This window comes from Enhydra lutris, unplaced genomic scaffold (genome assembly GCF_002288905.1).
Source record: "Enhydra lutris kenyoni isolate GAN:26980312 unplaced genomic scaffold, ASM228890v2 scaffoldscaffold10, whole genome shotgun sequence".
Lineage (NCBI taxonomy): Eukaryota > Metazoa > Chordata > Mammalia > Carnivora > Mustelidae > Enhydra > Enhydra lutris.
In genome coordinates this window covers 34,265,361-34,278,560 of record NW_019154094.1, presented here as the reverse complement: position 1 = coordinate 34,278,560, position 13,200 = coordinate 34,265,361, and the positions used below count along the sequence as shown (strand labels likewise).

The 13,200-nt window shown below is 41.4% G+C and overlaps 1 protein-coding gene across 1 annotated transcript in view; it reads right to left on the bottom strand.

The window, feature by feature from the left end:
- Positions 1–8,880: 8,880 nt before the first annotated feature.
- Positions 8,881–13,200, bottom strand: part of LOC111144035 (contactin 4) — a 704,266-nt gene continuing 699,946 nt past the window's right edge. Inside the window, exon 23 of the mRNA XM_022498106.1 lies at positions 8,881–11,547. Coding sequence (XP_022353814.1) covers positions 11,447–11,547 — 101 coding nt within the window. The 3' untranslated portion in view covers positions 8,881–11,446. The remainder of the gene's footprint in view (positions 11,548–13,200) is intronic.

Genomic DNA, 13,200 nt, shown 5'->3' with positions numbered 1-13,200 from the left:
CAAGAAAGAACTTTCTGGAGAGATGTTTGCTTGCACATAGAGAGCAGCTTGTTGGGTGCTAGTCAAGGAGCTCTGGGTCCATCCTACAAGCATCCCTTCAAACATCCCGATCTAGGCATCCTCTCGACATCTTCATATAGGAGTCTGCATGTAGACTGGGGGCCTTCATGATGGGCAGTGGGCTACAGATAGAACCAAGTGCATACAAGTGTGTCAAGGGCAGAGAAGAGGTAGGAGGAACAGTTAGTAATTGAGAGGACTCCAACAGTGCTGATGGAACCTGGCCCTGGAGTAGGAAGCTTAGGACAAGAAAGGAGGTCACAGTGTTCCAAACCCCCGGTATGGCAGCTTACTCTATATGTTTTTATTGCCTGTTTCCAAGTATTAGGGACTGAATGTTTGTGCCCTTCCCCCTCCAATTCATGTTGAAACTCTACACCCCAAGGTGATGATATTAGGAGGAGGGGGGTGGTGGTCTTTGAGCAGTGATTAGATCATGAGGGTGGAAACTTCATGAAGGAAATTAGTGTTCTTTTAAAGGGACCCTAGGGAGTTTTATTTCCTCTGTGTAAAGATAGGAGAAGTTGGCATTCTGCAACCAGTATGAGGGCTTTTCTGAGAACCCTGCCATGCTGACACCTTGAACTGGGAACACCAGACTCCAGAAATAAGAAATAAATCTCTGTTGTTTATAAGTCACCTGGAGTATGGTTCTTTGTCATAGCAGCCTGAGCTAAGATGCCAAGGGTTAGGAACTACACCAGGTACTTCACACACATCATCTCTAATCCTGAGAAGCCCACATCCTTTGGATCTCCGCCCCATTTTACAGGTGCAATCACTGAAAAAAGTGCACAATGAAGGGTTGCGTACCAGGCTCGAGTAAGCCCAGTACTGTAGAAAAGACTGCTGGGAAAAAGCTGAAGCCTGCTTAGAGATAAGACCAAGATGGCATGGCCCATCAGGGTGCTGCAATCACTGGCAAAATGATTATCTGACTGATCTAGAATCTCTGTGAATGCGTTCAAGAACCTGATCTTTAGTGAATATTCTTAGACATTCTGAAACTTGCCAGTGCATTAATCACCTGGAGGTATCATTAAAACAGGTTGTTGGGCCCCAACCTCGGTTTCAGATTGAGTAGATCTGGGGTGAGGTCTGAGAGTCCCCATTTCTAGTAAGTTCCCAGGTGATGCTGATGTTTGTTTCCCAGTCACACTTCATGAACAGCAGCCCTGGGTGAAAGGTCCTGCCCCAGACTGTCCCCTTTTAGGGCTGATTGTTTCCTGTCTGAGATCTTTCAAAACCAGAACGTGGAAACCTAAGGTTATGGCCACTGCCTCTGCTAGGAGGCTGGAAGAGAAAAAGGAAGCTGCCCCTAATTTGGCTGAGTCCTCTTTTGTGGGTGTGATTCAGAGATACTTCCCTCAACCCCAGCAGCCAGCCTTCACCTAGGTACTGAACCAGTACCAGCACCTGGATCTTAGTCTGTGTGTTTCAGGAGGAACACATTGTAGATCAAGAGGTCTCCCCAGTGCATTATGACCTTCCTCTTCCTCACTGCTCAGCTCCTACCCATGTTTCGGAAATCCAAATTCCATGTCTCCTTCTCTGTGAAGCCTTCAAAAACAGTTTGGTTGATCCTGCCTCTGGGTTTTCATTCTGGGCTTCGGCCCCTCTCTTGGAGCTATTGCAATTGCACTGTAGGACATACCATTCACAGTTTGGATGGCCCCCCCAAAGTGTGTGCTCCAGGAGGATGGGGATCATGTGAAATGCATCTTTTTATCTGCAGGGACTAGGACCACCGGACCCTTTAAGCCCTCTTTCAACCCTGGCACAGATCCTTGCCTGTAGTTGGAACTGAGTGATATTTTGCAGAGATCACCAAGGCCTGTAATAATATCACAGAAAGGAAGACGAGTGTCTAATGAGAACATGATTGGAAATAACCAGGACACACATGTGTGCCCGACCATCTGGCTAGTGTTCCCTAGTCCTTTTTTTGCTGATGATGTGGCTAAGTGGTAATGTATAAATGCTGTCCAGAAGGAGTTAGGCTTTGGATGTGGCATGTTTTAAGCAGTCTGTCCAGTTTTCACTAGCCTCTCCATGACAAATCAGAATGTGAACATTCTCTTACCAATAAATGCCCTCGTCAACAGGTCGATTAGACATTGGCACCCACCTCTTTCCATCACCCACTAGAACAAGAGAGAGGGCAAACTGTCTCCCAAAGAGCCTTCAGTCGAAAGCTCAGAACAAACAGTACTTCTCGAAAACATCCTTTCCAATAAGGATCTTATTCCATTATCTTTCTTGGAAGTTGGAAATCTCTGAGTGCAGCATAGGGAAAGTGCTGGGGAGACTGGAGGGGGAAGTTCAGTGTGCCAACAGCACAGCCATCTGAGCCTTATTGAAATGCCTCAAGGCCTCAAGCTATTTATGCAGGCTGGGCAAGAATTCCACATGGGCAAAGAACATCCTGATTAAAAATCCAAACGTTTTCATGGTGAGACTTGTATGTGTCAGGACCATCTGTTGGTGGAATTAATAAACCTTAGGTGCTAATTTGTTAAAGAAAGAGTAGGTGTCTAGAAGCGAGAACAGAGAACCGAAAACAGTCTTTGGTGGCACGAGACAAGGTGAAAAACCTAATTAGAACAGGACTTGGTGTTAGCCCAAGGATCTTTGTGACAATGACCACAGTGTAGCCAGTCCTGCTTCCACACCCTACAAATCAAGTTCCAGAATACAAACTTTTTTGAAAGCCATTTTTCAAAGAATATTATATTGAACCAAAAGACAATCTTATCTTTTGGCCAGTAGCCCTCTGTTTTAGGTAATACATGGGAATGTAAATTCACTTCAGAACGAGAACTGTTTCACACAGAGGACGGTGAGTTGTCCAAGTTCACAAACCGGACAGGAGTACCTTTCTTATTCCCTGCCCCCATATTCTCATCTTTGTCCCCAACATCGTCCTTATCATCTCTCAGCTAGGACCATCACAACTCAACTAAAATCCTGGCCTCCAGTATTGTCTTTTTTGGAAGGACCTACATAAAAGGCACATCTGCCTCCACCATCCCCTTCCAAGGCCCTCAGATAAGTCTATTCCTTCAAGTTAAAGCTCCTGTCTACGCTAAGCCCCCCGGCACACCGGTCCTCAGTGGCTCCCCGGCCACATCCCCAAGGAGCGCCCCTCCGTAATGAACGCCGCGCTCTCTCAACCCTCCATGCTTCAGTGCAAGCTTTCTCCTGTGGACAAAGCCTTCTCAATCTTAACTTGTCATCAGTTGACAGTTATCTTCTACATCTCACTCCTTTGCCACCAGGAAAACCGTGTTCCCCAGGTAACTTCCGTTTGATCCTATCATATCACTTACTACACTATTTAAAATTTGGGGGTCTCATTTAAAGTGAAGACACGCTGAGGTCAAGAACAATGTCCCGCCTGTGTACTTAACCACCGAACTGGAACTGGCTGAATTTAGCTAGACAATGAAAAAGTGAATTTCTTAAAAAATGTACCAGCACAGAAAACGATGTATATTCAATTTTAGCTAGAAGGAAAGGAGCTCCACCGGGACCGGGTAGACTCATTTATTAAAGCTGGGCAGTGACAGCCAGAGAGCACACCATCACCAAAGCTCAAAACATGAAGTAACAAGAACTCACAGTTCGTGTGGCTCTCGTTCCGAAAAGGCTCTCTCTACCTCCCCAGCCGGTCGTCACGTGGGCTCCACCCAGCTCCAGCCGAACTCCCAGGAGCTGACACTACCTACTGGCTCGGGACAAATGAGTGGCAGGTGGAGCAAAATTAGACCACGTGTCCCACGTGCGTTATCTTAAAGTTGTAGTGGACTCTTTTCACCACGAAGGTGTGTTATGAGGTTAGTTTCATTTATTAAAACGAAAAGCAAAGCTCTGTCCCTCTCAGGTGATGAAATGAAAGAAGACGTAAACCTGAGAAGGGGCGTGGGGAATTGGTGGGAAAGAAGTCAACAGTAAAGTACTGGGGTCAGAGTTCAAAAGTCAGTAAGTTTCTTCTTAAAGAGCTGGATAGAAAATATCTTCAGCTTGAGAGCCATCTGTCCTCTGCTGCAACCACTCAGTTCTGCCATTATAGCATAAAAGCCCCCTCAGACAGTATATAAATGAGAGTGGCTGTGTTCCAATAAATCTTTATTTACAAAAACCAGGCAATGAGCCATGTTTGGACTTCGGGCCAATATTTATCTGTACATAGCTTAATGGATCCAAAATGTTACATTTGAGTGTGCTGTTTCTTTCTTTCTCTCTTTAAAGCAAAGCAACCAATTTGGGAAATATGTTTAATCAATAAAAATCTTTTTACTATGGGGGGCACCTCAATGCTGCCCTGGGTTGAGCATCCAGCTCTTGGCTCGGCTCAGTTCCTGATCTCAGGGTTGTGAGATCAAGCCTGTTAGGCTCTGCGTTCAGCAGAGACTGCTTGAGAGTCTCTCTCTCTCCCTCTGCCCCTCCCTGTCACTCTCTCTCTCTCAATTAAATAAATCTTAAAAAAAGAAAATCATTCTATGGAGGGAGGTGGTGGTGAAAAAATGTGTTGTGTTTGACTGAACTTAACCTTGTTACAAGTTGGTTTTGCAAGAAACAAGGGTCCAGAATTCTGTTCATATGTTTATCTGTTCACACGTTTTACACCATTTGCAAATAAGCGTGTGTTTCTGTCACCTCCAGTGAACCCTGAAGAGGGAAGCCTTAATCAGATTTCTGTGGTTTTCCAGTGCCCAGCACAGTGCTCAACACATAGAAAGCAGTCTACATTTTAATTGTTGACAAACAAAAGAGGAATGACTGGGCCAATTCAACCTCTCAGTTATTTCGTCTCAGATATTTGGTTCTGAAGAGTGATAAATGTTACATCAACCTCATAATTTTTTTCCAACTATTTCTGTTATAGTTATGTTCTGGGCAACAAGCCCATTTTTATAACCCTTCAAAACATTTCTGAAATCCCCCTCAACACCTCAGAACCATGAACCTTTGGAGATGTGATAACACTTCAGCAAGATCCTGGAATTTTGCATCAGAAACTAAATACATCAGTGAGGATGAATCCTCCCTGCATGAGGTTGCCAGGCTTAGCAAATAAAAATAGATGAAGCCCAGTTAAATTTGGATTTCAGATAAATTTTGCATGGGACATACACTATAAAATTATTGATTTTTTAAAAATCTGAAATCCAAGTTTCACTTGGATTTCTGTATTTTATCTGGCAACTCAGATCTTGCAGGATAGCCCATTTGAAAAATAGCTCTGAGAATGTTTGAGGTCCAGTACAACAAACAAGCAAAAAGCACCATTTGCAGTAAAAAAATAATAGCCAAGCGGGACTGCTTTGGAGCAGAGAAATCACCACACCTGAGCTATATGAGGTTTCCCTGCAAGATTCCTATACCTGGGATCTTGGCTTACTTAAACCCCTGGTCACTTTTTAACAACTCATATACAACTTTCTGGGAAGCTCACCACCTTATTTCTTCTTCTTGCTGTGTGGCAACGAATATCATTCTGTCTATGTTCCTACCTACCTACCTAGATATCTATCTAATGTTTTGGACTGGACTTGACCGGAGTCAATCTACCAGCACCTCAATTACTGGTTTCCCTTATCAGCTTTGTGACCTGGGTCATACCACTATACTTCTTGGTGTTGGCTCCCCATGTGTCAAATATGAATAATGAATAGTGACTCCACAGTAGGTTCACTTGCATAGAGATAGGCACATACCAGAAGTGTGATCGATGGTCAGCTAGTATTCTCATCACATTTTTCTGTATTGTGGCAAAGTGCCAGTACTGGTCCCTTGGTCTCACCCCCCACCCCCCACACACACCGTGGGACTCCAAGGCAGGTGACTTCACCCTGGCAGGGTGTGATTACCATATGCCAGTCCAAAAGGAAGCCTTTTCCCCTCATGCTGTGACCCATGCAGTTTAAATGTTTCAATCCCTCGACTCAAGTGTAAATTGCAATACTCAAGAGAGCTCACAGTTTAAACAAACTCATCCTCTGTCCTTTATCACCAACAGTTATGGTCAGTTGTAGATTAGCAGGGCTCTAGTAATAAAGACCACACCAAGAGATAGTATTAAAAAAAAAAAATCAACCATATAAGAGATCTGAAGGTCTGGAGTCTATACGGCTGGGATATCTTTTTTTTTTTTTAAAGATTTTATTTATTTATTTGACAGAGATCACAAGTAGGCAGAGAAGCAGGCAGAGAGAGAGGAGGAAGCAGGCTCCCAGCCAAGCAGAGAGCCCGATGCGGGGCTCGATCCCAGGATCCTGGGATCATGACCTGAGCCGAAGGCAGAGGCTTTAACCCACTAAGACATCCAGGTGCCCCAAGGCTGGGATATCTTAATGTGAGAGTCCCAGTAGCTGTACCCAGGCCTTTTGCTACATATTCTTACCACTTGTTACGAACAGCACAAACTCTACCAGGAGATACATACATCTTAGGATTTTAACTAACTCCTGCCAGGATGGCAAGGGCTGAGCAAATCACGCCATGTGGTGCCAAACACTCTTCCCCTTCTAGCTTTGTTCGTGTCAGCAATGGGGGAAGGATATGGGCCTGGTGCTTGAGAAGTACAGTTAAGAATCACAAGCAGGTTCTAAACTTAAGATGCTCTCTGTGTACTGGGAAGACGACACGAACACAGTGATTTAAATGCCAGAGCCTGTGTGGCTCGGTTGATTAAACGGCTGCCTTCAGCTCTGGTCTTGATCTCAAGGTTTTGGGATAGAGCCAGGCATTGGGCTCCCTGCGCAGTGGGAAGTCTGCTTCTCCCTCTCCCACTGCTGCTCTCCCTGCCTATGCTCCCTTGCTCATGCATGCTCTCTCCCTCATATAAATAAATAATAGATAATGGGATGATAGACATGTGTGGCCACTGATGAGGTGCCCTGGAAGTCAAACAAATGAGATGGAGAAACTGAAGACTTTGTGGAAAAGCTGGCATCTGAGTGAGGACCCTACTGCCTAACTCCTTTCATAAGTATTAATATTATTAAATATTTTTATTTTATTAACTTTGTTATTTAAATAACTACATATTTATATTAAGACATGAAAATATTTACATAAAAGGGGATAATGGACATATGTGTTGAGTTCAACTCATTTTGGCTATGGGAAGCATCGACATTCTTTGTCTGGTTTCTGTGACTATCTCAGTCGCTTGAGAGGAAGAACAGTAAGTGATCTATAAAATTGTTGCTAATGTTTAGAGAGCTGTGCATTTAGAACTTTATAAACTTAATCCTATATAACAAGTACCAATGGTCAGAATGCATTCCAGGTGGTCAGATTCCAGAATCCACTGTACTAAGTGGCCTGGTAAGGTCCAATGTCTTTCATTTTTGATGGAGTAATTTTGGGTGTGCCTAGAAATGGACTACATGTCTTTCATTGTAAAAGGCTTGCTCCTCACTGTGGTTGGCCAGAGAATTGTTTTAATTGTTTACAACAGGAAAATACCGTCAATTCTGGATTATCTGTGTTAATGGAGGAGAACAGAGGCATGGATAATCCAATACAGCATATAGAAATCACCTGATGGTGATTACATACATCAAATTATCTTAAAATTTACACGTCATTTTAGTAGCTAATTATGTGCTATTTATGTACTTTTTATGATCTATCATTCAACATTCAACGTTCTTTGAGCATATTTTGCAGAAAGGTAAGGGTGGTGGGAGAGACTGGGAAAAGGTTAATCAGGATGGAACATTGCTTTCTGGATATAAATAACCAAAAATCTGATGGTAGGAATAACTCCGTAATTTTATCTTCAGATAAAAAGCTATGGCAGCTCCAATTTCACAGGCTGGAAGAATTCTGAGCTCACCTGAGAAATGAAATTTATCATTCATGTCTTCTACCTCCATGCAAAGATGCTGTTTTGTACATAGGGTGTTTTTGAGCTCTGCAGGAACACTGAGAGAATCCAATTATCTGGTGAAATAGAATTTCCTTTTAAACAGTTAAATCACAGGTGGATCAGGTGGATTACACACACACAAAGAAGGTAAGGGTAAGCAGTTGAAAGAGTTAAATGACCAAAGCACATAGGCCCCTTCCTAGTGCTCCTGCTTCAGAGTCACAGTCCCAGGTAGGAACATATTCCATGGGAGTGCAGTATTTGGGAGCAGGGCCCAGGGAAGTCCCCTGGGATACCTAAGCATACAAAGTGTGTTGCTTAGATCTTCCTAGCATTTATTATCCCATCTCATGGAAACGTCATCTCACTTTTTCTTTAACAAGCTATGAGTGCAGGTTTGGCATGATCAAGGATAGGGAGCAGATTAGCATCAAAATAATAAACAAAAGCCAAATAATTTCCAGAAGAGCACTTGGAATAGAGTTTCTGAAGTTCCTGCAGTCTGGATTCTTAGAGTAGCCTGGTTCTTATTCTCACCAACGCTTGGCCATTCAGCGTTTCCTTAGCTCGTGTGACCTAATCTGTTTTATTCCTTTTTGTTTGCTCAATTTAACTCAATTTTGTTTTCTCTTGCTTGCAACCAGTGATTCAAATTGTAACCACCTTGGAAGCCAACAAATCAGACAGGTGTGAGTGAAGGTGCCTACCATGCCCTTTCCAAAAATGCCTTCAGCTCAGTTCGACTTCGCTAATCCAGGTCCTCATTTATCAGATGATGAAGGAGAGAGATACAAAGGACTTTTTCAAAGCATAAAGTTTGAAGCCAGGCCTTCTAATGCTTTCCACCACCTAACAAAAGCAGTGACACATTTTTCTCTGGTTGGGTCACTGTGGCACACAGGCAGGCAACTGATGCAAAATGCTACGTCAAAGACCCCTTCGATGAATTAATCAATGATTATTTATTGCAAGGCACTGTGCTAGGCACTATGGAGAGTACATGGAAGATAAGACCAAAGTCCCTGCCCTCGAGGAGCTTACAATCTAGTTGGGAAGACAAGGCATAGTACAAGGAAAATTAAGTAACAATACAGGAGTTACGTTAAAATGCAAGATAACAGTACAAGAGATTTCCAAAAGTAGTACCTGATTAATTACTAAATGAGTGGTATTGACAGGGCTTGTGGCTAATTCAGAGGAAGGACATCCTGAAGGGCTAATGGGTGGGAAGACTTCACAGACAGCTGGGGCTGGGCTACCCTAGGACAGTTGGGAACTGGGTGAGAAGGAAGAGTGGGGAGGGCATGTCCGGAAGGTTAGCTGTACGATCAAAAGGCACAGAGGTGAGACCAAAAGCAAGCAGTGTTTAGGGGCCAGTGAGGGCTCAGTGTGGCTGGATACAAAGTTACATTATTAGATTAAGAATGGTCTTAAATGATCAAGTTTAGATTTTATCCTTCTAGCAATTGGGTGGAGGATACCTTAAAATAACAGATATCCCTAAGTTAAACATACAAAAGACTTAGCTAATCAAGAGGAACTATTAAAGTTTGAGCTTCAGGATATTTATTTGTGGATTTTGACCCTCTGTGCTTCCAAAGAGGATTTGAAATGGTGTCTTCAGGGCTGTCAATTGCAAAGGAATAGCTCTGGGTCATCTAGCTTTGGATCATGGCCAGAGACTTTTGAGTCCCTCTATCGTCTCAAATTATAACAAGGACAAGGGTGAACTAACAAATTCCCTGACAGGCAGGCAGGAAAAATGCTCCCAAAAGACAAGTATCTTTACAAATGACAGAATATTTATTAACAATACCTTTAAAAAAAGATTACATATGCTAGATCACTGGTAAATATCATTTACACTGGGGCTGGGAACTACCTGGGGTGTCATTTTTTTTCATTCATTTTATTGTTTTGTTGATTTTTTTGTGAGTGTGATTTTAAGTTCTGTTTTATTTTAACATAGAAGTAACCATATCAAACTAAGAGAGGAACACAGCTTGAAATACTGACAATATTTTTTCTGGTTACCGCCCTAGTTTTTACACAAGTGGAATCCTGATTATGACTTTACTGGATAAATACAGCTAGAAGGTTGAAAAGTTAACTTATATTATTTGTAAGCAAAAATGACAAATTGCAGGCAAATTTGAGCTCTCTGAGAAAGAAGAAAAGGTGGCAGAGTGTTTACATGTGAAAATTTTTATAGAAAATTTCATTGCCTTTTATATGCACTGTTCCACAAGTGTCAGCTTACAAAACCTCTCCCATTATAACAAATAGTTCTTTTCAAAAGAATATGTTTTTTTTCTGATATTGTCATTTTCCAATGTGTGATTTTAAGACTTAGAAGGTAAAGCTTACAAAGCAACTAAGCTACCTACTGCAAAACAGGATAATCATCAAGATAACATACGGTTATACTAAAGATCTTTTATCATGTCATGAAAATATTCTTTGTGGTGACTATTTGCTGAAATAGGAGAAATTTGCCAAATTCCATATATGATTTTGATTCAAAAGAAGGACTCCTATTATTAAAGACATACACATATATAAAGAAATTATGACTCCATCAACAGAGAATTACCTTTATAAAAAATGTACATTCAAGACAGATACATTTAAAGATAGTAAAATTATCTTTTATCCTCTGAAAGACTCGGTTGACTACAGTCACTTTTGGCCTATGTTACTACTGCATATGTAACGTCAAATTTAATGTCTAAGATAATGCTACTATAAAGACAATGCTAACTTAGTTGAGTGAAAAGAAAGTCTTACTGTACAATGCTAAATTCAGGGATGGGAATATTGCACAAGGTACCTCTTGGGCAGTTAGTTTAGGTTTTGAATTTACAGCCATTCCTGAAACCATCTCGAGTTGCGCTGAACAACAAAATTCACAACAGGGTGGGAAAATATATTGTACATGTCGAAAGGACTTGATTCAAGGCATTAACCATCCAAAGAGTCATTTACATACAGTAGCCTTGAGTTACAGACCAAATCTTCAGCTCTTCTGCCACTGAATCCTTGTAAAACTGTACAAGTCGTTTGTAATTTATTTACCAAGGTGAGTTTCAAACTCTTTCTCTAAAGGAAATATTCTCAAATAATAATTGTATGATTGTGTTGCCCATAGCATTTTACAGCAGAGGAAAAAAATCAATATCTACATTTCATGTTAACTTTAAAAAATTCTATAAAACACTAAATATATAATAAAAAATATGCATATAAGGACATATGTAAACTGCTTTGGTAACATCATATTACAGATGTCTTCAGTGCATTGCAGAGTTTCCAAAGAAACTTCAGACAAAGCTAGATTTGCTTTGAGGAAGTACTGTATAATGCCATTCCTAAAGAAGCAAAAAACATTTTTTTCCAGTAATAAGATGTACTTGAACAACAATATTACTTAGTACTGGGTGTCTTCAAAACAACTAGCTAAATGTTGCTTATATTATAAACAGCAAGTCCTTTAGATAACTTTTGTCATAAACTGGACCTAGCTGTGAGGGAAATCATGATTGTGCTGATGGCTGACAGTGTACATGCATTTGACGTGGAAGGTCCAGCTCCTCTTGCATAGGCATCTGAAAAGAGAGAATAAATTCACTCACTGTTGCTTCACCCTGGCTACAGAGGAAAACGAGGCCACGGGGTTTTAGGCAGCAGCAAAACTGGCCAGATCCTACCAGAAATAACAATTTCCTAACGACTTTTTTTTTTTTTAAGATTTTATTTATTTGCCAGAGAGAGAATGAGAGAGAGCACAAGCAGAGAGAAGGGCAGGCAGAGGGAGAAGCAGGATCCCCGCCGAGCAAGGAGCCTGATGCAGGACTCATTCCAGGATGGTGGGGTCATGACCTGAGCTGAAGGCAGATGATTAACCAACTGAGCCACGCAGGCACCCCTCCTAATGACTTTTTAATATCAGTTCTCTGTCTCCCTAGCCAGGAAACTAGGAGTAAGTTATTTCACATCTCTTGAGGTTGGCTGATGCATTTACAAAACGAGGGTTCTACATCTAACATGAGAAGAAACTTCAATATTACTAATAACATTACTAATAAATGTTATATCAATGATGCAGCAAAATAAAAGTTGCAGTTCCCCCCCCCCTTTTTTTAATTTATTTGACAGACAGATCACAAGTAGGCAGAGAGGCAGGCAGAGAGGCAGGCAGAGAGAGACAGGAGGAGGAGGCAGGCTCCCAGCTGAGCAGAGAGCCCGATGTGGGACTCGATCCCAGGACCCTGAGATCATGACCTGAGCTAAGGCAGAGGCTTTAACCACTGAGCCACCCAGGTGCTCCTGCTGTTCCCTTTTTAACTCTACCTTTGCACTGGCCATAGAGCCATGGGACACTTGATTCTTACACAAACTATAAGCAAATCTGGTATTGTTTTTACGTTATTTAACAGAGGCCCAGAGGAGTAAGATACTTGTCTGAGATCAACCAGTTAGTAAATAGCTGAACTGGGATTCAAACTCATGTCTGCCTGAATATATCCTTTTTTCCCAACAAAATAATCTCAAGCCTTTCAAATAAAACCCTTTCTTGTAGGTCTTACATTTTTCATAGTAACAGATTACCAACTGTTGTTTGAGGTTTCTCTAAGAGTATAAGATCTTTGACCACAAAGTAGACAATGTTTTGAGGGATAGAACTTGTTTTTTTCACAGTTTTATGCTTATCATCTAAAATCAATTAATTATACCAATATTATTGCTTAAGATTTGTTTTTAGAATGAATTAAACCAAGAATAACCAATCTAAAAAAAAAAAAATCCTTACAATGATAAGAAAGTATGAAGTTAGATTTTTTTTTTAACAGAGTGAGATAAATTAACCCCCAAACAAACCCCAATCTTGTGTTTTTGTGGCTTGGTGATTACTTCCACATCTCTGGTTCCACATCTCTAGTTCCTTTCAACAGAATTTAGAGCCCTTGCCTTAGTGAAGTATACAATTCAATGCTGCCCAGTTTTTTTTTTTTTTTAAAGACATAAGTGCTCGGACGCCTGGGAGGCTCAGTCAGTTAAGCAACTGGCTTTTGATTTAGGCTCAGATCATGATCTCAGGGTTGTGAGATTGAGACCCCTAGTTCCAGAACTTTTCCATCACCCCAAATGGAAATGCAGAACCCATTACACTGCAATTCATACCACTGGCCAGCCACTACAAGTCACTAATCTGACTTCTGTCTCTATGGATTTGCCTTTTCTGTTTTTTTTTTTTTTTT